General features: G+C 37.4%; 1 protein-coding gene across 6 annotated transcripts in view; it reads left to right on the top strand.

Annotated features, from left to right (window-relative positions):
- The window catches only part of LOC142551467 (BEACH domain-containing protein B), a 63,515-nt gene that overhangs the window by 37,212 nt on the left and 1,701 nt on the right, over window positions 1-24,602 (top strand). For 5 of the 6 annotated variants that reach the window (XM_075660719.1, XM_075660723.1, XM_075660722.1 and 2 more), the window contains exons 14-39: window positions 2,703-2,858; window positions 2,974-3,015; window positions 3,139-3,480; window positions 3,962-4,135; window positions 4,269-4,429; window positions 4,526-4,835; window positions 4,908-5,337; window positions 5,466-5,799; window positions 5,938-6,126; window positions 8,457-8,718; window positions 8,819-9,010; window positions 9,077-9,295; window positions 9,379-9,555; window positions 11,039-11,154; window positions 11,263-11,718; window positions 11,868-12,081; window positions 12,456-12,677; window positions 12,781-13,251; window positions 13,321-13,659; window positions 13,746-14,195; window positions 14,272-14,318; window positions 14,424-14,517; window positions 14,759-14,965; window positions 15,288-15,413; window positions 15,496-15,867; window positions 15,947-16,178. In XM_075660719.1, the coding sequence (XP_075516834.1) occupies window positions 2,703-2,858; window positions 2,974-3,015; window positions 3,139-3,480; window positions 3,962-4,135; window positions 4,269-4,429; window positions 4,526-4,835; window positions 4,908-5,337; window positions 5,466-5,799; window positions 5,938-6,126; window positions 8,457-8,718; window positions 8,819-9,010; window positions 9,077-9,295; window positions 9,379-9,555; window positions 11,039-11,154; window positions 11,263-11,718; window positions 11,868-12,081; window positions 12,456-12,677; window positions 12,781-13,251; window positions 13,321-13,659; window positions 13,746-14,195; window positions 14,272-14,318; window positions 14,424-14,517; window positions 14,759-14,965; window positions 15,288-15,413; window positions 15,496-15,867; window positions 15,947-16,178 (6,334 nt within the window). Of the gene's footprint in view, window positions 1-2,702; window positions 2,859-2,973; window positions 3,016-3,138; window positions 3,481-3,961; window positions 4,136-4,268; window positions 4,430-4,525; window positions 4,836-4,907; window positions 5,338-5,465; window positions 5,800-5,937; window positions 6,127-8,456; window positions 8,719-8,818; window positions 9,011-9,076; window positions 9,296-9,378; window positions 9,556-11,038; window positions 11,155-11,262; window positions 11,719-11,867; window positions 12,082-12,455; window positions 12,678-12,780; window positions 13,252-13,320; window positions 13,660-13,745; window positions 14,196-14,271; window positions 14,319-14,423; window positions 14,518-14,730; window positions 14,966-15,287; window positions 15,414-15,495; window positions 15,868-15,946; window positions 16,179-24,602 lie in introns of those variants that run through there. The other variant, XM_075660724.1, reaches the window with a different exon arrangement.

Below are 24,602 nucleotides of genomic sequence, written 5' to 3' on the forward strand. Positions count from 1 at the left end.
AAGAGTGGCTGGGTGTTCAAAGTTGACTTGGAAAAGGCTTATGACAATGTCGACTGGAAATTTCTTGACTGGGTATTGCAGAAGAAAGGTTTTGGCAAGAGGTGGAGGTTGTGGATCTTGGGGTGTGTTTCGAGTGTCTCCTATTCGATTTTTATAAACGGAAGGCCACGGGGTAAAATTAAAGGAGAGAGAGGACTAAGACAGGGGACCCTCTTTCACCATTTCTTTTTAATTAGTAGTTGATGTTTTGGGAAGAATGGTTGATAAGGCTAAGGAGGATGACAAAGTTAAAGGGCTCGAGGTAGGAAGACTAAAACAACAAATCTCCCACCTACAATTTGCGGATGACACATTATTTTTCGCACGTTCTAAACAACATTTGTTAGAAATAGTAGATGTCCTAAAAAGGTTTGGCATGTTCTCAGGTCTTAAGATTAATTTGGATGAGGATACAGATGAAATGGCACTTACCATCGGGTGCAACAAAGGTAACTTCCCAATTAAATATTTAGGAGTGCCCTTGGGAGGAAACCCTTTGACTATGGAGTTCTGGGAACCTGTTTTATCCAATATGGCAAAAAAATTAGCAAGCTGGAAAAAATCTTTTTTATCGAGGGGGGGGCGACTTACACTGATTAAGGCTGTTTTGAGTGCCTTGCCTTCTTACTTTATGTCCATTTTCAGAGTGCCGAATAAGGTGGGGATTATTATGGAAAGATTGATGAGGAACTTCTTGTGGGATGGGGCTGATGGTGAGAAGTATTGTCATATAGTAAAATGGGATCAAGTGTGCAAACCTATGGACATAGGGGGATTGGGCAATATCCGTGTAAGAAATAAAGCACTTCTTGGTAAATGGTGGTGGAGAGGTTCAGTGGATAGGGAGATTATGTGGAAGAAAGTTATTACAAGCATTTATGGTACTCAAGATAATGGATGGGGTTTGGGGTTGGCGAGGAATTCGACATTTAGAAGCCCGTGGAAAGGTATTTCTAGATCGTTCCCGGCTTTTCATCGATTGGTTAGGGGGGTGCTTAAAGAGGGAAATTTTATTCGGTTTTGGGAGGATGAGTGGGTGGGTGGGGGGGTTCCGTTTTTTCTTCGTTTTCCTTCCTTATTTGAGAGTTCCACTTTAACTAACAAACCAATATCGAGTTTTGTTGATGTGGTCAATAGCAATGGAAATATTCTCCATCATTGGGATGTCCGGTTCAGAAGGAATTTGTATGAGAGAGAAGAGAGAGAGTTCACCGATCTATTAGGGGTTCTACAGAATGTTCGATTGGAGCGGGGTGTTGAGGATTATAGAATTTGGTTAGGGGATTCTTCGGGGTTGTTTTCTGTTAAATCTTTCTACAATTCTTTCTTTCCTTCTACTACTACTATTCCTTTCACTTATTTTTTCAATATCTGGAAATTACCTGTCCCGCCGAAGGTTCAAGTATTCTCGTGGATTGTGGCGTTGGAGAAGTTGCAGACTTGTGACGTGGTGCAAAGAAGATGGCCAGCGTGTGTATTATGCCCTAATTGGTGTTGTTTGTGTCGTAGGAGTGAGGAGAATCAGGATCATTTACTTCTTCACTGCGCTTTCTCCTCACAGATTTGGCTGAAGGCTTTCAAAGCTTTGGATTTGGTGTGGGCCGTACCGGATAAGGCAAAGGACATGTATATTGTGGAACCGAGCTTGCAGAGAGGGAAGAAGCATTTGCGGTTTTGGTTTATCGTCATCCATTGCATATTATGGTCCATTTGGTTGGAAAGGAATACACGATTATTTGAAGAGAATGAGGTAGCGGTCGACGACCTATGGGACAAAGTCAAATTCAGAGTGGCGAGTTGGACGAAGATACAGCCGGAATATGAACACCTCAGTGTCTCAGACTTATACAGGGATTGGAATTTTGTTTTCTGTTGATGGGGATGTTGTAGATGGTGTTTAATTTCTTACATGGCTATTAATCGGTTTAGCGGATTTCTTATCCGCTGATTGTACCAAACAATTTATAATCTCTAATAAATTATGTTTCTTATCAAAAAAAAAAAAAAAAAAGATGTCCTGGCGCAGCCCTTCAACTGTTTGTGGTCAAGTTTAATCATCTAGAAAAAGTTAATCATCTAGAAAAAGATGAACAACGAGCTTAATTGTAGCTTTTACTTTCTAATTTTCATCTCTAGAAATTTATTATACATCTGGGAAATACACTCGGCTTCACCTCCAGAATAATGTGAATAAAGGTACTGCAAGAGAGGATTAAGATGGAAGAGCCGTATAGGAAAGAGTATCTGTAAGTGTTTTAATACCAGCTGTTATCGTGTAGTATATCACGCCTCTGGCACCATATGTTCCAGCAGCCTCTTTCAGATATGATGTGGCTATGGTGAACTGTGAACAGAAACTTGACCCTTGTAACAGTTCTACTTCCTTCTTGGCAGGTGAATACTTCCTTCTTGACGGGTATTCACTTGTTGGGAAATTCCTGGTTTAGGAACCAAGAATTTGTAATGTCTAACTTTCTTTCTGTTTTATGTGAATGGTTAAACATTGGCATTTCAATGTGCGTTTAATGTTTCCTATACATTCTTTCAGCTGTCTATGTGATGTGTCATGAGGATGTATTGTATAATTAGAAATAATTGTCGGTGCTCAAACAACGCATGGTATTTTTTCCAATTCTTATCCCTGGATTAATTTCAAATTTAAGGTTGCTTTTAGAGCACTGGTTGGCAAGGGTTATCAGACATTTCAGAGTTTGCTGTTGGAGTTCTGTCGGTGGCAGCCTAGTGACGTGCTTTTGAATTCACTGCTTGACATGCTTGTTGATGGAAAGTTTGATCTAAAAGTAAACTATGTCATAAAGGTAATCGGTTGAGATAAATTAGTTTGTTTAGATATGGACAATCACGGTGACAACATATTAGTGTTTGATTTGTAATTGGCACATTTCTTATGTTGTTCTCTCCTTTCTTACTCAGAATGAAGATGTGATCCTGCTCTATTTCAGTGTTCTTCAAAAGGTTGGTTTGTCCTGAGCTTGGATAATATTTTCTTTGAGGCTTATCTTTCTTTTACCATTTATGCATAGAAAGATGTAAAGTTGATTTGAACTAGTGCCTTATTGTCAATTTGATATTGGGCAGAGCAGTGACTCATTGAAGCAGCATGGGCTCGGCCTGTTTCTCCATCTGCTAAGGGACTCTTTATCTAATCGAGCTTCATGTGTTAGGGCAGGAATGCTTAACTTCCTTTTGAACTGGTTTTCACAAGAAACTGGTGAAACTATGGTTTGGAACATTGCCCATCTAATTCAGGTGATCGGTGGACATAGCATATCTGGAAAGGATATTCGAAAAATATTTGCTCTGCTTCGTAGTGATTATCTTGGGCCTCGGCAGCACTCTTCATTACTGTTAACCAGCATGTTAGTTATGCTAAAGGAAAAAGGGCCAACAGCTTTCTTTGATCTTAATGGGATTGATTCGGTGAGTTTTAACACTTTGACAGCTTTACTGCATATGGCCTAATATTTGATATTAATTACCATGTTCTGTAGACACGTAAAAATTATCTTTGAAAGTTACGTTTACTGGGCGTGCAGGGTTGACACTCGACATTTGACTAAAAATCTTTACATCCTTGTGAAAGGAAAGACCCTACTTTACCCCTATTGATGGTTTATACTTTCATTTCATAGTTTGTTTGGTTAACAAGGAACATTATAGTGATGGCGTACGAAGTGTTGCTTCAGTTATATTCTGACCAACGTGGATCTCTTGGGATTTGGGAACATGTTTGAGATAAGGATTGCTGCAGATACTTTAAGATGAAATTTTATTCAAGTAGTTTTTTAACTTATCAAATCCCGCCTTTATCTGTACTTGGGGTTGGGGTGTTTAAAGTGTGATTCATCATCTTGTAAATAAGGCCATGGTTGACTGATTTATTGCGCGACCCTGCATTCAGGGCATTGTAATCAAAACACCAGTTCACTGGCCTGTAAACAAGGGATTTTCATTTACATGTTGGCTTCGCGTAGAAAGCTTGCCTCAAAATGGTGCAATGGGGCTCTTCAGTTTCCTTACAGAAAATGGACGAGGGTGCTATTCTGTCCTTGTGAAGGACAAGTTAATATATGAGGTTAGCTCAGAATTCGCATTGTTTGTGTTGATGTATTAGTGAATGTCACACTATTAATGATCGTATCCGTTGAAATTCTACAATGGTTTATATCACTTCTATGCTCTAGTTATGACAGCTTCTGTGCTTTCAGGCAATTAACCAGAAACAACAGTGTGTCTCAATGGACATCAAGTTTGTCGAAAAGAATTGGCACTTCTTGTCTTTAGTACATTCTGTTGGTAGAGCATTTTCAAGTGGCAGTCAACTGAAATGTTATTTGGATGGGGTTCTCTTGTCCTCTGAAAAGTGCAGGTGTTTTGATATATTAGAGCTTATCGAGGGTGTAATGTTTGTGTTTATGTCCAGGGAGCTACTTCTGGCTTTTAAAATTTCATCTTGATATTGCAGATATGCAAAAATCAGTGAACCATTAACTAGATGCACAATTGGCACAAAACATGTTTTTCCTATGTTCGAGGAAAACATCATACACTTTGTCAAAGATTCTCGTCCATTTCTCGGTCAGATTGGTCCCACGTACTTGTTCGGTGATGCTATCTCTTCTGAACATGTGCAGAGCATCTACTCTTTAGGACCGAGTTATATGTATTACTTCCATGATAATGAATTTTCAGCACATGTCAATAAGTCGACGGGTGGAGTTTTTGATTCAAAAGATGTCCTTGCATCAAAAATTATCTTTGGCCTTAATGCGCAGGTTCTCTCTTTTCCCGTTAACTTTTGCAGTGTTTCGTTTTTGTTTAACTGTGACTCAAGCATAATTTTTTAGGCAAGTAATGGCAGGGCATTGTTTAATGTTACGCCAACTCCAGATCTTGTGCTTGATAAGAAGTTCTTTGAAGCAACAGTATCAATTGGCACACAGCTATGCTCTCGACGACTGCTGCAGCAGATAGTTTATTGTGTTGGCGGTGTGTCTGTGTTTTTTCCTCTTTTAACACAATTTGATTTGTATGATTACAATGGGAATGATCGAGTTGGAGAGATGTCACTGACATCTATTAAATGTTGTTTGACTGCGAAAACCATCAAGCTTATAGCATCTATTATGGATGATGATTTATCCAATCAACAGCAGATGTTTCTTCTTTCTGGATTTTCGGTACTGGGATTTTTGCTAAGATCAGTTCCACCTGAACAACTAAATTTGGAAACTCTTTCAGCATTGAAACATTTGTTTAACGTTGTTGTTAATGATGGTAAGGACTAAGGACACATGCTTAATAAAGTTTAGAGTGCATGTCTGGTTATATTATTTGTTGTTTTGGTGGTGTAAACTGCTATTATGCAGCCTGTTGCATGTCTAATGATGTATTATTCACTCCAGGCATGTCAGAATTGCTGGTGAAAGATGCTATTTCTTGTATCTTTCTTAACCCTTATATTTGGGTCGGCACAGTGTACAAAGTGCAGAGAGAACTGTATATGTTTCTTATCCAACAATTTGATGATGATCCAAGGTTGCTTAAGAGAGTGTGTAGGCTTCCTCGCGTGCTTGATATTATTCGACAGTTCTACTCAGAAAATGTGGAACGCAATCTTGCTGTGGGAAGCAAGCTGATTGCCCATGTCTTAATTGATCAGGTTGAAGAGAAGCTCAGCAGAGAAGAAACACGTAAAATTCGTTTGCTTTTGTTAAGTCTTGGTGAGATGAGTCTCAGGTATGTTGTGTTTTAACCTTACTGTATCATAAACATATCGTCAAATCAAAGATTTTTCATTGTTACTCTTGTTGTTTTGTTGATATGTTCTGTTTACAAAGCCTATTTTGTCTTCTGTTGGTCTTTTTGGATGAGCAGGGAGCAAGTAACAGCATCGGATGTAAAAGCGTTCGTGGCATTTTTTGAAACTTGTCAGGATATGGAATGTGTTGAAGATATATTAAACATGATAATACGTGCTGTTTCCCAGAAACAACTGCTTGTTTCCTTTCTAGAACAAGTGAATTTAGTTGGTGGTTGTCACATTTTTGCCAATCTTCTATGGAGGTAATTTATCTTTATTCATGGGTGATCTTCACTTTAATGGGTGATGATTTTTGTGCTAATCTTGAAAGCACAAATAGCCTCTTGAGAATCATTACAGGTTGAGATAAGTGCTAAAAATAGCACTTCATTTTTTAAAAAAAATTTGCATTTGATTTTGGAGGAAGAGCCTCTGAATTTTTTCTCATTGTTGCTGATTGCATAAAAAACTTCAAAAGAAAGGAATTGGTGATTTTTCTTTTGATACTAAATTACAGGACATGTTTTTCTTAGATATTGTTCGTATAATCGTATGACAGATGCTTTGGAGCTTGGCAGAAATGTTTTATTCCACATTAGAATGATACTAGGTTCATGTTCAGCTTCTCTCGAATATTTTATTTTATTTCTTCTGACAAGAAAGCCTGAATCATATTAACAACAAATAAGACTCCAATTCCTAGATAAATCTGAAACGAAAAATATATTAAAGTCCTTAGTTTCCCGATCTAATTAGGAGCCCGAAACTTTATCTTCTCCTAGCATTCTTCCCGCGGTTCTTCTAGATTGTAAAAAATCCTCTAATTCTCTCCAACCAAACTGACCAACAAATACAATGAACAACCGCCATCGATTTTTTTTTGTCCCTCCTACCTAGTTCCCGTCCTAGATGTGCTGCAAATAAATCTCATTGATCTCGGAGTCACCCAAACCAGACCCAACTCCTCCAATGCATTGAACCAAAGATAGCTCAAAAAATGGCAATGAATAAAAATTTGGTCCTGAGTCTATACCTCATGCCATCGTAACTCACAAATTTGGACAAAGAGAACATGCAAGCCACCTTCTTTGTATCATTTCACAAGTTTGTAATTTCCCCATCACTACTATCCACGAGAACACTTGGACTTTGGATGTGATCAGTGTTCCCCAAAAAAAACGTGATACAGAGGGAAGGAGGGAAAACACTATCTGGAAAGAAAGATTTGTACAATGATTTTAATGAAAAAAATCCCTGAGGTTTCGACTTCAACTCCTACAATCAAACTGATCCTCTCTAAAGATAACGCTCCCTTCGAATAATTTATTTAACAACAAGCATTAATTTTTTCTAGAGGTTCAGAATACTTGCGCATTGATATAGTATTTTTTATTATGAATTTTTGTTTTCTACCAACTTTGCATGAGTCCTTCCTGTTTGATTATCCAACTCCTCGATCTTGAGTTATTCTTTCTGACCTCCACTCTGAAGCTCTGACATTACCAAATACACTGCAATATCTCATTAAACCTCCTTTGCAACTCCGTTGCTGATCGTGTCAACCTAGGACCCAGATCGGACTTAGCTGTAATGACTGTCTCCCACCCAATTACCATGGTTGCCTCCACCATGTCCCACCAAAACCTACATCTATTTTTCTATATTCAGATTTCTTACCCAAACTAAAATATCTGTGGTGGTTTAACCTACCCCACATTATTCTTACACCAAGCCTAATCCGACAGGCTACCATCACCACACCAGCAGTTGACTTCCTCTTTCACCTTCCTTAACATTATTGGCCAATCTCCCCTTCCAATCATGGATCACAACCATCACGATCTCTTTTGACTCCATTTCCATTTCCATTTCCATTTCTGCTGCTCCCCTTCGTACTATGATGCCACCTTCAGCTGCCTAATCACAAATTACTAGCTCCACACTTCTATCCTCAAAAGTGAATCCAACACACTCCACTGCTATTGCAGTAGTAACCCTATTACTTATCTCAACGCTTTCCAGATCAAGTGAAGTGTGAAAACAATACCATGGAGCATGATATTCAATGACTGCCATCCCTGGAAGCGATTTTTTCTTTGCCATGCCACCCTTCACATCAGACCCTTCACTGCCTCTGTTTCCACTTGAAATATCTGCATTTGAGAAGGTGACTGGATGTCAAATAAATTTCCCCTGATATAAACATAAAAGAATTAATACTGTTTTTCTTTATCATCCGTTGGATCTGTCTTGGTTGAGTGAACTGATTCAACAATTTTTTCCTGCCAAAATTATTAGTTCAAACCAAATCTTCCTCTGGGACTCACCAGTACAGTATTCTAAACAACTCTTTCCATAATAACTCACCACCTGTATTTAACTGCAGATGTACAAAACCTAATGACTCAAACCCTTGAGAGTAATGACTCAAACCCTTAAGAACCCTCTCTTTCTCCTTCCCCCCTCTATTTTCTCAGGGTGAAGAATAAGTTTACTTGAATTTGGCTTCCCATTCTTCCACTATTTCCTTTTCAGTTGAGTATTGAAAGTTTGATGGTTCTGATTTTATTCTTTCTCTGCGTTTGTCATGCAGGGATATGGAGCCTGTTAGATTGCTCGGCTTACAATTCATTGGAAGACTTCTCGTTGATCTTCCAATAGAGAAGAAAGGGCCCAAGTTTTTTAACATTGCAATTGGGAGGTCTAAATCTGTTTCTGAAGGTCACAAGAAAATGAGCTTAGATATGCAACCTATCTTTCCCATAATATCCGAGAGGCTTTTTGATTTTCCTCAAACTGAGATTCTCTGTGCGACACTTTTTGATGTTCTTCTTGGTGGTGCTAGCCCAAAACAGGTTCAGTATCACTATGTTTTTTATTTCCATAGGGTCAGCTTGAAACATGTTAATGCTTACATGCTGCAGAATTCATAGATAATAAGGATTGTGTGTGCAGGTGTTGCAGAAGCATAATCAGTTTGATTGGCAAAGCAGTAGTAAACATAATTCTCAGTTTGTCCTTCCCCAGGCTCTATCCCTTATTTTCAGATTTTTGTCAGGTTGTGAGGATGCCACTTTGAGAATGAAAATTATGGGAGATCTACTGGATCTTCTAGATTCAAATCCTTCAAACATTGAAGCTATGATGGTATGCAAATTGTGGGTGGTGCCAAACTGAAACTCATCGATTTGATTTACTGAATTTTTCGTGCAGGAAAACGGATGGAATACATGGTTGATTGCTTCTACAAAGCTTGATGTGATAAAGAATTACAAAGTCAAAAGGCAAATTTATCATGACCCTGAGATGGTCGAGCAAAACTTCGTGAAGAATGTGTATATTCATGTTCTTTGTTATTATATGCGTTCTGTTAAGGGAGGCTGGCAAAATTTAGAGGAGACTGCCGATTTCCTAATATTTCAAACTGAACAAGTATGATCTAGTCTTCCTACATAATATGTGATATTGTTTTGAAACATTTGCAAATGAATTTCATCGAAGTCTCGGTCCTGCAGGGTGGTAGCTCTTATCAATCTTTTCTTCGTGATCTATACGAGGGCTTGATCCAGCAACTAATAAACTTGTCCGCTGAAGAAAATATTTTTGTCTCCCAGCCCAGTCGGGATAACACTTTATACCTTCTAAAACTGATTGATGAAAAGCTCCTTTCTGAAATAGATTATTGGCTTCCGGTACATGACTCACCTTAAAGTTGCATCATCTTTTGTTCTCGTCTGTCTCAAAATTTCGTCATTATTGATTTCTTGGCTATTTATTCTTGATCTCTTGAATCGGTAAATCAGAAGTGTGTTTTATATGTTGTCATTTTTCTGGATTTAAGGTTTTGAGCTAGTTTCTATGAACCTTTTCATGTTTCATATACACTTGGTATTTGAGATTGAGTTTCTTTTTGTGTTCAACCCTCTGTTCTTTGGATACTGTTGGATTTAGGGGAAAGGGAAATGAGTGCAGCCAATTTCCTACTCTAGTGGATTTGCTTTACAGCAATGCTTTAATATTCCATTTCATGCCGGATATTAGAAAACGATAGTTTGATATGAGGATATGATTTGTTTTTTAGATAAAATTTTCTTTTCTAATAGGTGTTTTCTTCCAAAATTTTATTGTCTTCTTACTGTCTTCTTATCTGCTCAACTTTCTACCTTTTTAATAACACATCCGTCCACATTTCAAGTCACCTTTTTTAAATTCAAATCAACTTAAGGAGCAAATAAAATTTAGAGTCGCGAGTTGGACGACAAAGTTGCCAGAGTATAAACATCTATGTATCTCAGACTTAGTTAGGGATTGAAAATTTGTTTAGTCATGATTATATCGTCTTAGTGTTGTATTCATTTCCCTTGTAACGTGCGGATTGCTCATCCGCTTTATTGTAGACAACTGTTATTATAATAAATTTTAGTTTCCTATAAAAAAAAACTTAAGAAAAGATCACCCAAATTTTCTCTCAAAAAATTATCAAAAGAAACCTCTCTCAACATAAAAAAATTCTACCTTTCCTTCTCAGCTCAAGTTTTATTCTGGTGAATTTCTTGATATTCCACCTGTTGATGTTTATAGTCTCTTTCTTCGGTTTGTATGAGATGAACTTGTAGTGAGGGATAGCTTGATATTTTTGCTCCACCTTATTTACTGTTATTGATTTGGAGTTACGAATCATAAATGACAAAACGAACGCGCATAGGAAACAAACTTTATCACCTTCTTCGGTTTGTATGAGATGAACTTGTAGTGAGGGATAGCTCGATATTTTTGCTCCACCTTATTTACTGTTATTGATTTGGAGTTACGAATCGTAAATGACAAAATGAACGCGCATAGGAAACTAACTTTATCACCTTCTTCGGTTTGTATGAAATGAACTTGTAGTGAGGGATATCTCGATATTTTTGCTCCACCTTATTTACTGTTATTGATTTGGAGTTACAAATCGTAAATGACAAAATGAACACGCATAGGAAACAAACTTTATCACCGATCAAACATGAGTGAGAAAACAATTTTCACTGGCCTTGATATTTTTTCATCAAAGATTTAAGTCCTATTCGATTTGGGCTGTTGAAATAGATTTTTGAATGTGTATTTGCTACTTCTTTGCAACTGGAAACTTATTTGTTTGGGTAGTCAAACTAAAAATTTCTACTTCTCTATCAGTTTCCTGTCAGCAGCTCCAAGTTTTCTCCCAACTTGTTGGAACTAGAAAACAGCATGGATTTCAACCCTGTTTTATTTGAGGCACTGCTGGGAGAACCTGCTGAAAACTTATCTGGGTACCACAAACTTAATTTTGAATATTTACACATGAAGTACTTGACTAGAATCATTATCATCTGTCACTTTAGTCGTTCTTTTTAGCATTGTATCCTTCATTTATATAGGATTCTTCGGCCACTGATGCTGCCTGACAAAGATGAAAAAATTGCTGATGAGTGGTGGAATATGTATGACAACATTTGGATCATTTTAAGGGAATTGATCGGCAAGGCACCTAGCACGCTGTTGCCTAGATCTTCGTCACTTATGGTGCCATCATTAGGCCAAAGAGCTCGTGGATTGGTAGAATCTTTGAACATCCCTACTGCAGAGATGGCCGCAGTTGTGTCAGGGGGAATTAGTAGTGCGCTTGTTGGAAAGCAGAACAGAAGTGTTGATAAGGCTATGTTATTGAGGGGTGAGAGATGCTCAAGACTTGTTTACCGTCTTACGATCCTATACATTTGTAGATCATCCCTTGAGAGAGCATCACAATGTGTACAACGGGTTATTCCTGTTCTCCCTTTCCTGTTGACTGCTGACAATGAGCAAAGCAAGAATAGACTTCAGCTTTTTATTTGGTAACTGTTCTTTCCCAATTTTTGCCAATAAGTTTTGTATAAATATTTCTGGGATTCCAATATATTATTTATTATCTGGGTTATATTTAGTAATATTTCTATTTAAAATTTACTGCACAGGCTTGATGATCAGTTAACTTTGTGCATAGGGCCTTGTTTGCTGTTAGGTCCCAGTATGGGATGCATGATGATGGAGCACGCTTTCATGTCATTTATAGATTGTTAGCAGAAACAATCAACAGTGGGAAGGCAATGCTTGCTACAAGTATCATGGGTAGTGATGATTTATCTGATTTAGGAAGTAATTTGAAGGAAGGAAACACTGTATTTAATTTCATCCAAAAGGATCGACTACTTAGTGCGGTTTGTTTCTAATTTTTTCTAATTCTATCTTTTTTAATCTTATATTCTGTACAATATTTTTTTTATCAGAAATTAATAAAAACATGAAATAAGATGTAAATTTCTTAAATTGGACGGAGGTTTGTGGACTCATGTTGAGCCAGTCATATTCGCCTTGTCATTGAATAATTCTGAGGATGAAAGTCACTTTGGTTGTAGCTGGAGCTTACTCAAATGATCTTCTCACTTCGCTGTTGCAAAATTGTTTCTGAGTAAACTTATTAATACAGTTATCTTATATTTTCCATTGTAGTTAACGTGTTAAGGAAAAAATTAATTAATACTTTCTAATAGTATCATGCTCTGGCTTCTTGATTGCACGGTGCATTGTTCAGGTTTCTGATGAAATCAAATACATAAAGACCGGGACAACTGACCAATTATCTCGACTAGATGAACTACGAAATAAAATGGAAGAAAGTAGTATCACGGATTCTAACCAAAAGAAGGCTTTTGAGGATCTGATTCAGAGTAGTGTAAATACCATTATCCCTTCCGATGACAGCAGAAGATCACTGTTCCAGCGCACTTTGGATGAGGAGCAGCAAATTGTTGCTGTAAGTTTATTCAGATCACCCTTGGCTAGTTAACTTTGCCAGCCTGCTTTTTCTATCAGCTTTCAACAAGTATACTTAATATTTTGAGTCGCTACTTCAACAGGAAAAGTGGATCCATACATTTCGTTTGCTAATTGATGAAAGGGGTCCATGGTCTGCTAATCCTTTCCCGAGTAACACGGTTTTACATTGGAAACTTGATAAAACAGAAGATGCCTGGCGTCGTAGGCAAAAGCTAAGAAGGAATTATCATTTTAATGATAAACTTTGCCACCCATCCTCTGCAGTACCTAGTGATGCTGTAGTTCCTTCCTTTAATGATGAAAGTTTTGGGTTTGGGGCACTCACTTTGGAGAAAATAAAGAAATTTTCCCTAAAAGGTATTCAAAGAATTACAGATGAGGGTTCTTCAGATCCAAATGAAAATGAGAATCAGTCCAGTAGCGGAAAGATCTTAGAGATTGGGAATCAATCTGAGCCTCAGTATCCAGAGGTACCAAAAGAAAGTGGTGATAAGGAGGTTGTACGAGATAGAAAAGGTTCTGTTTTGCTGGCAGAATCCGAGAACAGCGAGGTACAAAAATAAACATAGGTAGTGAGCATAAAGCATATGATTTTTACTTCTTCTTTAATGTGCTTGCAGGTTCTCATGTCTGTCCCATGTGTTCTTGTAACACCGAAGAGAAAATTAGCTGGACACCTGGAAATTATGAAGAATTTCTTACATTTCTTTGGTGAGTTTTTGGTGGAAGGTTCAGGAGGATCTGTTCTTCAAACTTATCGTTCTTCCAGTAATTTCGATGCAAGCAAGCCCGAACAATTTGGAGGATTGCAGAAACAGAAGTATCTAAATTTGCCCTTGCGTTCAGATCTAAGTTCTGAAAGACAAATTGCAAATAAGAAGATTACATCAATCGACGGAAACAACACACAAAAGGGACATAAAAGTATTAAACGCCATCGATGGTGGAATATATCTAAGGTACTATAATTTTTGTTGATTACTCTATACTTGTTATTTAAAAGGATTTTCTGGTTATACATTTTACGTATTTTCCCTGGTTGTAGATTAAAGCTGTCCATTGGACTCGATATTTGCTGAGATACACAGCAATAGAGATCTTTTTTGTCAACTCTGCCGCACCAATATTTTTGAATTTTGCATCCCAAAAGGAATCAAAAGATATTGGAAGCTTGATTGTAGCTACCAGAAACGAGTATGTGTTACTAAAAGGGAATAGAGACAAAACAGAAGTAATTTCATTCGTTGATAGACACCTGGCTCAAGAAATGGCTGAAAGTGCCAGAGAGAACTGGAGGAGAAGAGAAATAACCAACTTTGAGTATCTGATGATTCTCAATACTCTATCAGGAAGGTCATATAATGATTTAACCCAATATCCCGTGCTTCCTTGGATTATAGCAGATTATGTATCTGAGATTCTTGATCTCAAGAAGTCAGCGACTTTCAGAGATTTATCAAAGCCTGTTGGAGCTCTTGATCCTAAGCGGTTTGAGGTTGGTTAATATTTCTCATTCTGATGCACATCCTTATGTAAATTTTGTGTTTCACTTCTTTCTCTCATGTACTCAGGTTTTTGAAGATAGGTATTGTAACTTCTCTGATCCTGATATACCCAGGTAACTTGCATCCCCGTTTCGCGATGCTTCGCAACTCTGGTGTTCAAAATTAATCTAATTGTCCGTTTGTCCTATTCTGAATTGGTGATTCCTGTTCTTATACAGTTTCCATTACGGTTCACATTACTCAAGCATGGGAATTGTACTCTTTTACCTACTTAGATTAGAGCCATTTACCGCTCTCCATCGTAATTTACAGGTATTTTAACATTATGGTCTACCTGTATGTTTATGCTTGTGCTAGAATTTTAATTACTTTAAGGAATTTGTTTCTCTAGTTGGCAATGAAGATAGCTTTCTTTTTCTTAACTATCTAACAGCAGGTTTTTTACTGTTTCTTGAGTTTGTTTCCTCTATTATTGTCCTAGCTTAGTTGCTTTCTGTCTTGATATATCTTTCATATTATCTGAAGGTTTTCCATGCGCTCTATGTTCAACCAGGGCGGTAAATTCGACCATGCAGACAGGCTTTTCCAAAGCATTGAGGGGACTTATAAAAACTGTCTTTCAAATACAAGTGATGTGAAGGAATTGATTCCTGAATTTTTTTACATGCCCGAATTTCTAATAAATTCAAACTCATACCATTTCGGAGTGAAACAAGACGGGGAACCGATCAATGATGTTTCCCTCCCACCCTGGGCGAAGGTATTTTAATTTGCATACATCTTCATCATATTAAATTTGCATAAGCATATTTATCATTTTTTTCTTATATCCATATTGCTCTGCAAGTGTGGAGGCTCTGGATCACAGGTTCTTGCTATAATTAATCAACTGTTCTTGTTATTTTCTGGTTATGCATTAGTATTTGCTAGTGAGTTATACTGAATTTTAGATTCAACATCTTTATTATTCAATGCCATTTCTTTGAACTCACTGTGAAAAATGTAGCTTTGAATAAAAAAGTTTATGTTCAACACCATGATTTAGAGAAATTATTAATGAGAACAATTAAATTCATTTTCAGGGTTCACCAGAAGAATTTATTAATAAAAACAGAGAGGCCCTTGAAAGTGAATATGTTAGTTCAAATCTTCACCACTGGATTGATTTGGTGTTCGGTTATAAACAACGGGGAAAACCAGCTGTTGAGGTATAAGGAAATATTTTTCCTTGAATGTATGTGAACGCTTTAAAGTTTTAATAACACTGATCTTTGTGATTCTTGTGTACAGGCTGCAAATGTATTTTATTATTTGACTTATGAAGGTGCTGTTAACTTGGAAGACATGGAGGATGAATTGCAAAGATCAGCAATTGAAGACCAGATTGCTAATTTTGGCCAGACACCAATTCAACTTTTCCGTAAGAAACATCCTAGAAGAGGGCCGCCAATTCCAATTTTCCATCCTCTGAAATATGCTCCTGGTTCTATTAATTTAACTTCTGTCATCGCGATCTCTAGCAATTCTCCTTCAGCAGTATTGTATGTTAATGTGTTGGACTCAAACGTTGTCTTTGTGGACCAAAACCTCACAATGACCGTTAAGATGTGGTTAACGACTCAATTGCAGTCCGGTGGGAACTTCACTTTCTCTGGCTCTCAGGTGCACTGTTGATCCATGTTACTAGAACTTTATATTATTGTCTGTTAGATTTTTGTTAATTTATAGTATATTCCTGTAGGATCCTTTCTTTGGGATTGGTGCAGATGTACTCTCACCTTGTAAAATTGGGAGTCATCTGGCTGAAAACATTGAGCTTGGACCACAATGCTTTGCAACATTGCAGACACCATCTGAGAACTTTCTTATAACATGTGGCACTTGGGAAAATAGTTTTCAGGTCACGACCCTCGGTGATGGAACAATGGTGCAAAGTATTAGGCATCATAAAGACGTCGTCAGCTGCATCGCAGGTAAACTTCATTGCAAGAAATACCAATGCCATTTTGGCATTAGTTTATCTCAACTCCCATATTGTGTTGCAAGAAAAATGTGATAGGATTTCATTTAAGTTCATTTCTTCTCAAATCTTGTGTCACTTGAACCCAATATTGCAAAACCAGAATTAACATATTGAATGAGTGTCTACCACATGGCCCATTTGGTCATCAGATGCTATATATGGGGATGGTTATTTATTTCCTTCATATAAAAGTTAAAACAGTCCAACAGCATTTGCAATCTTCTAGTAACTTACCTTTGCTCATTGTGTAAACACTGATTAGAATATTGTCTGTATTGAATCTCATGGTTTTCAAAGTTATGATTGTAGTTTACAGGCTAAAATAATCAGGATATTTAGGTAATCTCCAAGAAAAAATTACTTTTGGTTTATTTGTGTGTAGAATTTTTTGACTTTGTTTGGGGAACCCATTAAACTTGGAAAGTCTACGTAAGTGAGAAATTCTGTATTAGATTATATAGAAATATTATTTTATTTTTTCTATATTATGAATGCAAAGTGAGCCTATATATACAAATCTGATCCCTGATCTAAGCCATGAATTTGCACAATCACAATAACCAGGAACTACGGAAACAAAACTGATTAGAAAATATTATCTCAATTCGTAAAAATAGAAATCTATCCTAAAATAATCCACTAATCTTGACAGTTAATTACAAATCATAATCTCTTTTATTTTCACACTCCCCCTTGAGTGGTAGATAATTAGAATGTTTGTTGTTTGATGACATGAAGAAGTGTCAATCTACTATAGACAAGAAATTGCATACTTAAAAATTTTCTGGGTTGTAGTAGTTCATTGTATCTGGTGGCTGGTGGTTAGTTTGGTTGGAGAGGATTTTGATAACCAAGAAGACGAGATAAAATTTAGAGTCCCATACTGGATCTTCAAGCATGTAGTGTTTAAACTATTTTCGGCTTCAGATTTATATAGGGGTTGGAGTATAATATTTTACTTTATCACGCGTTGACCTCTTGTCCGCATTTTGTAATTAAAATCTTTATTTGATTTAATTTGTTTACTATAAAAAAAAGTTTTCCAAAAATGATATTTTATCAATAGATGAGTTCTCCCTCTGAATTTCAGTTTTGGGGTAAGAGGACTGATTTTCGAAGAAGGCGACACCCATGGAAATGTAGAATTTCTTGGTTGTTGGAGAGCTTGTACCCTTTCTTGTTTGGTGAGAACCCTATAAAGATGCATTTAGCTGCTTTTGGATCAAGTTTACTGCATTGGGACTATACAACCAAATACTTTGACCTGGATAGATGAGATTATTTGAGTGGACATCCACGCAGCGAGGAGAACTTGACGCGTGGCCTTAAAATTGAGGATCCTAGAGGGAATTTGGTTGATCAAGAAGGCTGCTGCGAGTATAGCTTCAATGCAGAATTTTGTGGGAACATTTGAAGCTATCATGAGTGATCGTCCAACTTCCATCGAGCGTCTGTTTTTATTCTCTGCAATTTTATTTTGCTGAGGAGTCTCAACGCACGAGCTTTTATAAACAATACCATTATTTAAAAGATATGAACCGTAGATGTTATGATGGTATTCTGTACCATTATCTATTTTAAGGACCTGAATTTTTGACTGAAATTGTTTCTGAACCATTTTGTTGGAAGTTTTCAAATATTTCCCTCACTTCTGATTTCTCCTGAATGAGAAAACCCATCTTACTCAAGTGTGGACATTTTGTTGATTCTAGAAGACACCAATCACTATGAACCAAATAAAAGGGATGAGATGATTTGCAAGGTTGAATGAAATAGGAACTGCCGGTATGTTTGGACAATTGACACATTTCACATTGAAAATTTCTAGAACTTTTATTTAATAATGCTGGATACAATTTTTCAACATATAAGAAATTTGGGTGTCCTAAGCGATAATGGCATAGCATAATAGCACTATCCATTTTGATACTAGGTCTAGAAACTACATAAGCAGTCTTTGTTGATGGCCTTTGAATTTCCTCAGCTCTGAAGAGGGTAAACTCCTACACTCATCTTAGCATCTCCAATCCTCTTGCCAGAGTCTGAGGCCTGAAATTAATATATTTGTGGAAGAAATTTAGACATAATTAATATATTGTGTCAATCTACTGAAGACAAGAAATTGCAATCTGACTTTGGAACGTAGAGCACAGAGCAAGAGTGATATCCTTGGAAAGAACAACCGAACCAGTGTCAATTACCCTAGGGAGGGTTTCATCAGCAATTCGAACAGAGTAATTGTTATGGAAAGAAGTATATTTTGGAAAGCCCTAATGTTACTGTCGATTGAAGAGGAAGTGTTTGAATACTGTAATAGTTGGGTGATTATTTTTCGAATACCTTGGGACTTGTGGATGACTGATCAGTTCAAGAGCATATGAGAGCAATGTGGAGGATTGATGGACATAAGCCAAGATTGTATTTTGCTCAAAGACTTGTCGGCAATCAAAATTAAAGTGGTAGGACTTGAAGGTGGTTTCATTAATAGGTTCATGCAGATTGTAACACGACGTGGCCCAATGAGTGTCTGTATTGTTGTCAATTTGGTCAATATATCAGCGTACGACATCTATGAAAAAAGATCTTATGCCCAGGTTTTGATTAATGGAGCCAGGGTGGCCCCCCCATTGTCGTTGATGGTGGAAATGTATTAAATTCTGATGTTGATGAGGTAGAAGCGAAAAATTTCAAGACTCAGAACCATAGCACCGAGGAGGGAGTTATTGTGGTTGTAAGGATGTGATAATGAAAGTTAATCGTGCTTCGAAATTTTCTACTGAGAAACTAAATCATGGTAGTGTGTGTCTCTTTGATGGGGTAGGGGAACGGAGCTTGAGGGTCAGAACTGTTGTTTGGAGGTCAACAAGTTAAGATTCTTGAAAGACTGTCCAAAAAGGGCTGCGGATTTTAAAAGATGGACTATCAATTCAGTGCAAAAGGAGGAGGTGGAAGTGGCACAATGTTCTACTAGTGGGGAGGAAAGTAGGAAAGAAGGGCAGAAGTTTGAGATTGTATATAACGGGAAGAAATCAAACAAAAAAAGATGATTAGTTAATCTACAAGATGATGGAATTTTAAAGGAGGATATTTGGAGGATGGAAGAAGAGAAGCTAGATGGTGGGGACGATGGAAGATGGGAGGATCAAGTAATTGAGGAAGTGATTGGAGGTGACTCCGAGATGGGGTGCGATTCTAGTGATTTGGAGTCATATTCGGCAAGTTCTGACATGTCAACACCATCTTATTTGGGATTGGAGGACCTAGGGGGCTTGTTTGCATCTTCGTGCGCGCTAGTATTGTAAAATTTATCTATTAATAAAATCTAGTCTCTTATCAAAAAAAAAAAGGGGGCTTGTTTGCGTCATCTCCGGGCAAGGTATGTACTTCCATTAAATCTTCCCACTTCTATAATTCTTTTTTTTCCTTCATTCCGTTTTCGGTCTCGTCAAGGAGTGAGTTGGGAAGGGGGATTTAGGGGAGGGATGGAAGCCATTATTTGGTGAAAAGTCGGGTTTGTCGAGGTGGTGGAGGTGAGGGAGGCTGAAATTAGAAAAAATTAGAAGGTTGGATGAGTTGGAGAGTGAAGGACGGGGATATGAGGAGATAACAACGAAAGGAAGGAAGCAAAATGGGTTTTATAAGAAATGGTGTGTCGAAGGAATCATATGAGCAATCAAAAAGCGAAGGTCAAATGGGTTAAGGAAGGGAATCACAATGCAAAGTTCTTTCATTCTCCCTTGAATCAACAGAAAAGTAAGGCTACCATCAATAAATGGGAAAAGGATTACGGGTCAATTACCGTTGCTGAGGATCAAATAATATCTCAATCTTAGTTAATTTTTCGAAAAGTTGTACAGTAAACCAAAGACGAGGGGTTGAGGTCTTGAAGGAGTAGAGTGGTGCCCCATTGATAGTGAGTTGAGTCTAGAGCTTGAGGAACCCTTCATAGAAGATGAAGTCAAGAAGGGCAGTGTTTAAGTGTGATGGTTGTGCAAACCCAAAAATAGACGGGGTTGGGTATTGGAAATATTTGTTTGAGGAATAGGGCCATGTTGGGGAAATGCTGGTGGAGGTTTTACGCAGAAGACTGGACGATGTGGAAGAAGATTATGGTGAGTAAATTCGGGTTACAAGATAATGGATGAGATGCGGGTTTAGCAAGAAACGTGACGTTTAGATGCTCCTGGAAGTTTATTTATGGATTTTACCCGAATTTTCATCAATCAATGAGAACAACGGTTAGAGGAGGTACCACGGTCAGGTTTTAGAAGGATAGGTGGGGGGAATTCTTCCTTCGGGATCTTTATGCATCTTTAATTTAAGCTTTCATCGGTTCATAATATGCTTATATCTCATTTTAAATTATTTGATAATTCGTCCTCTTCCCCGTCATGTGACTTGCATTTTCGTAGGGTTTTGAGAGATGACGAGTTCTGTGAGTTGGGTGCGTTATTAGGAGATTTAGATAGGATCAGGTTGATTGAAGGGATAGATGATGTCCAAATGTGGGGAAGGGATACATCGGGTATCTTTTCAGTCGAGTCTTTCTTTTCGAGCAGTATTTTTCCTATTTTTCTATTTTACAATGTTGGAAAGCTATAATTCCAACAAAGATTCAAGTATTTTTGTGGACAGTGGTTCTGGGTAAGTTGCCGACCCGGGAGATGTCGTAATACAGAGAGACGCAGAATCATATGTTGATTCATTGTACATTCACAAGTGGGTTGTGGGGCGAGAGCTTTAGAAGAACTGGGATTGGTTTAGGTAGTGTCGAAATTAATGCAAGATTTATTCGATACAGATCTTGGACAGTCTCTTGTTTGGTCTGTGTGGATAGATAGAAATAGAAGAATTTTTTACAACGTTGAATATACGAGAGAAGATTGCTGAAAAAAGATCAAGATCAAAATATTTATTTGGATTTGATCTCATGTAAACTTTCAGAATGTCTCAATCTCAGATTTATCGAGAGATTGGGCTCTTGTATATTATTGATAGGGCTAGGGTCTTGTCTAGTGTTTTGTCTTGAGTGGGTTTCTAGTCCGCATGTTGTATTAAGTATTTAATAAAATATCATTTTTTATCCTCAAAAAATAAGTTTGGTTGATTTTAAATAAGATATTATATAGGATTTTGGTATAACTAAAATTGGTAATATGTGATTTGTTTCTAATTTTTTGGGATTATTTTCTATATTTATCTCCAATTTAGTTGAACTTTTGTGCTACAATATAATTAAGAAAATTTAATCAGAAAAATTATGGTTTCTTTCCTTGTTCTATCGTTACTTTATGGTATCAAGAGCCAGCCCAATATGAACTACAGGGCTGCGATGGTGAGCTCTGGCTGGCGACGGCGGCGGCTCGGCCGGTGGTGGAGGTCCAGGTGGCGGCGGCGGCAGTTTAGGCGCTGCTGTTTGAGATGGAGTCTCTCAATCTTCAAATCTTGCCCTAGCCGATAATTCCCTTCAAATAGCCTAATTTCTTTTTGTCATCGATCACAATTAAATTTTGGCCTAGCCGATAATTCCCTTCAAATTACAATTCATAAACTCACTGGCAAGAATTGTTTTGGAATGGGCTCAATCCGTGCATCTTGTGGTCGATGGCAAAGGGAAGTTAGGCTATTTAAATGGTGAAATACATCAACCGACATCCATCGATACCAAATATAAACAATGGAGATCGAATAACTCTTTGGTCACTGCATGGATAATTAACTCCATGAATACTCTATGTTTCTTCGTACTGCTCGTGATTTTTGGGAGGATTTTCGTGATACATACTCCGACTTGGAAAATTATTCACAGTATAAAATGACCACTCGCATATGGCATATGCACCAAAGCAATCATGATGTCACCACATATTATAATGAGATGATGTTGATTTTGGCAAGAGTTAGATCTATTTGATGTTGAAGAGTGGGAGAGCAGTAGAAACATTGCTCGTTTTAAAAAAAGAAAGAGATTGAAGCATATACAGATGCAAACTGGAAAGGTTCAATTACAGACAAATGATCAACATCGGGATATTGCATTTTCTTATGGGGGAATCTAGTAAGAAAGAAAGCGCTGTTTCTATAAGTAGTCCGGAGGCCGAGTTCAGATCTATGGCTCAAGGTGTATGCGAGGTTTTTTGGATAAAAAGAGTTATGGGTGATTTGAAAAGAACAGTAAAACTTCCAATGAAGTTATACTGCGGAAGAATGTTGGGGAAAAATCAAGCTCACAATAGCGAACTGGATCGGAGCGGAAAAAGACTTTCAAGGATTGTCTGCATTAGATATTATAAGAGATTTGTCGTATGTGTATTGTTAACAATTTATGAGCTACATTTTCGAGGGAGTGGACCACTATTCCACTGCTTGTATTGTAAAATTTATTATTAATAAAATATTTATGTTTCTTATCAAAAAAAAAAAAAAAGGGCTCTCAAGACAACTCTTTGAGTACCAAGTCAGCAAGTTGGGCATGATTGATATTTTCGCACCAACTTGAGAGGAAGTGTCGATAAGTTTGGTTCATTTTGAATAAGGTATTAGATATGATTTTGGTAGAAATAAATTTGGTAAGATAGGATTTGTTCTAATTTGTGGGATTATTTTCTGTCTCTCTTAATTAATAAATTTTAATCAAGAAAATTAGGGTTTCTATCTTTGTTCTATCGTTACTTTAGTTACCAGTCATCTGATCTGAAGCTATTGAGTCCACTATCCATGTATTGTGGTTTTCCTTGTTGACATCGAGGGCATGAGAAAAATTTCCTTAGGGCATGAGAAAAATTTCCTTTTAAGGCTGTAAGGTGCTTCAGTGGAGTGAAGAGGTTGCTGAAGCATTTTCTGTAGTGATTCCAGTTACTCTTTGCTGAAAGGATTAGGATTTGAGGTAGTGCAGGTTTCTCTTCTTCGGCTGCTGCAGTGGAGGCCAAACTGAAAGGATTGGGATTTGAGGTAGTGCAGGTTTCTGTTCTTCGGCTGCAGCAGTGTAGCCTTGGCCTCCTCTGTTTGTTGTGGCCCAGAGGGTTTCCAATCAGCAGGTTTACCATGGAGATCCTAGCAAATCTCTTTCGTGTGGTTTTTTACCATGATCGCACCGTGGACTATTCTTCTGGATTAAGTCGTATTGTTGGATTTGATTCCTTGTGCAGCAAATGTCGGGTTCAAGATTTTTGGTGGAGTTTTGGGTTCCTAAAATCACTTTTTGTCTGCTTTCTTCTCTGCTAATTTCAGAAAAAACTTCCCCAACACTAGATAATGGCTTGATACTTAGAATTCTTCCACGTACCTCATCCAAATTCTTATTAAGGCCAAGTAAGAATTTGTGGATCGGTTTTTTCCACAACCTCCTTGTATAGAAGGGCATCTGCAGGGGACATCCAAACCAAATCTTCATAGATATCAAGTTGTTGTCGATGCTGTGCGAGGGTGTTACAAAATTCAGTGATAATTGAATCTCCTTGTCAAAGATCGTGGAGAATACTCTTGATTTCAAAGCTTGCAGAGGTATTATTGATGTTGGAATAGGTCTCCATGGCTGCATCCCGCATCTTCTTTGATGTGCTATACTATGAAATTTTCTCTTATATCAATGGTCCTAGAATGGATCGACCATTACATCACCATGCTACTTTCGAGTTTCTCGTTTTGTATCCTGGATCATTTTCCTTTGGCTGAACAGAAGCTCTCGTGGCTCGTCAAAGTTAATGTACACATCCTTGCCTTCGCCGCAGATAAAGAGTCAACCGGACTGAGCCCATTGTATAAAGTTCGGTCCATTGAGTTTGTGACCTGGAATGGGAAGAATGATGCTTTCTGCGGTACTGGAGCTGTGAAATGATTCAGATAAACGTCATCTCCGAGTTTGATTCTTCTTTCCTGCTTGCCATTGAAAAAAATTCGACCTTTTCTTTTATTTGTATTTTGGATCTAAATGCTCTGGTACCTTATAGAAAATATTAATTATTTCTTTTTTATTTCTGAATACGAAGTGTGCCTATATATACAAATCTGAGCCCTAATCTAAGCCATGCATTTTGCACAATCACTATATCCAGGAATTATGTAAACAAAATTAATTAGGAGATATTCTCTCATTCATAAAAATAGAAATGTGCAATAGAATCCACTTCTTGGTACTTAATTACTAAGCATAATCTCTTATTTCCACAAATAACTTCACGATATCATGACTGTATGCTTTGAGATGAGAAAATAATGAGCATCAGTTTAACCATCAGCCATCGTGGCTCAACAAAGTTATATTTTCATTTAAGATTTGGTATTGGTTGCGTCCCAAATAACTATGTTCAGCATGCTCCGAGCAGTTAAATTGACTTCATTTGTAGCTTGCTTGGCATTTTTATGGCATCCATCT

Source organism: Primulina tabacum, chromosome 7 (genome assembly GCF_025594145.1).
Source record: "Primulina tabacum isolate GXHZ01 chromosome 7, ASM2559414v2, whole genome shotgun sequence".
NCBI classification, from domain to species: domain Eukaryota; kingdom Viridiplantae; phylum Streptophyta; class Magnoliopsida; order Lamiales; family Gesneriaceae; genus Primulina; species Primulina tabacum.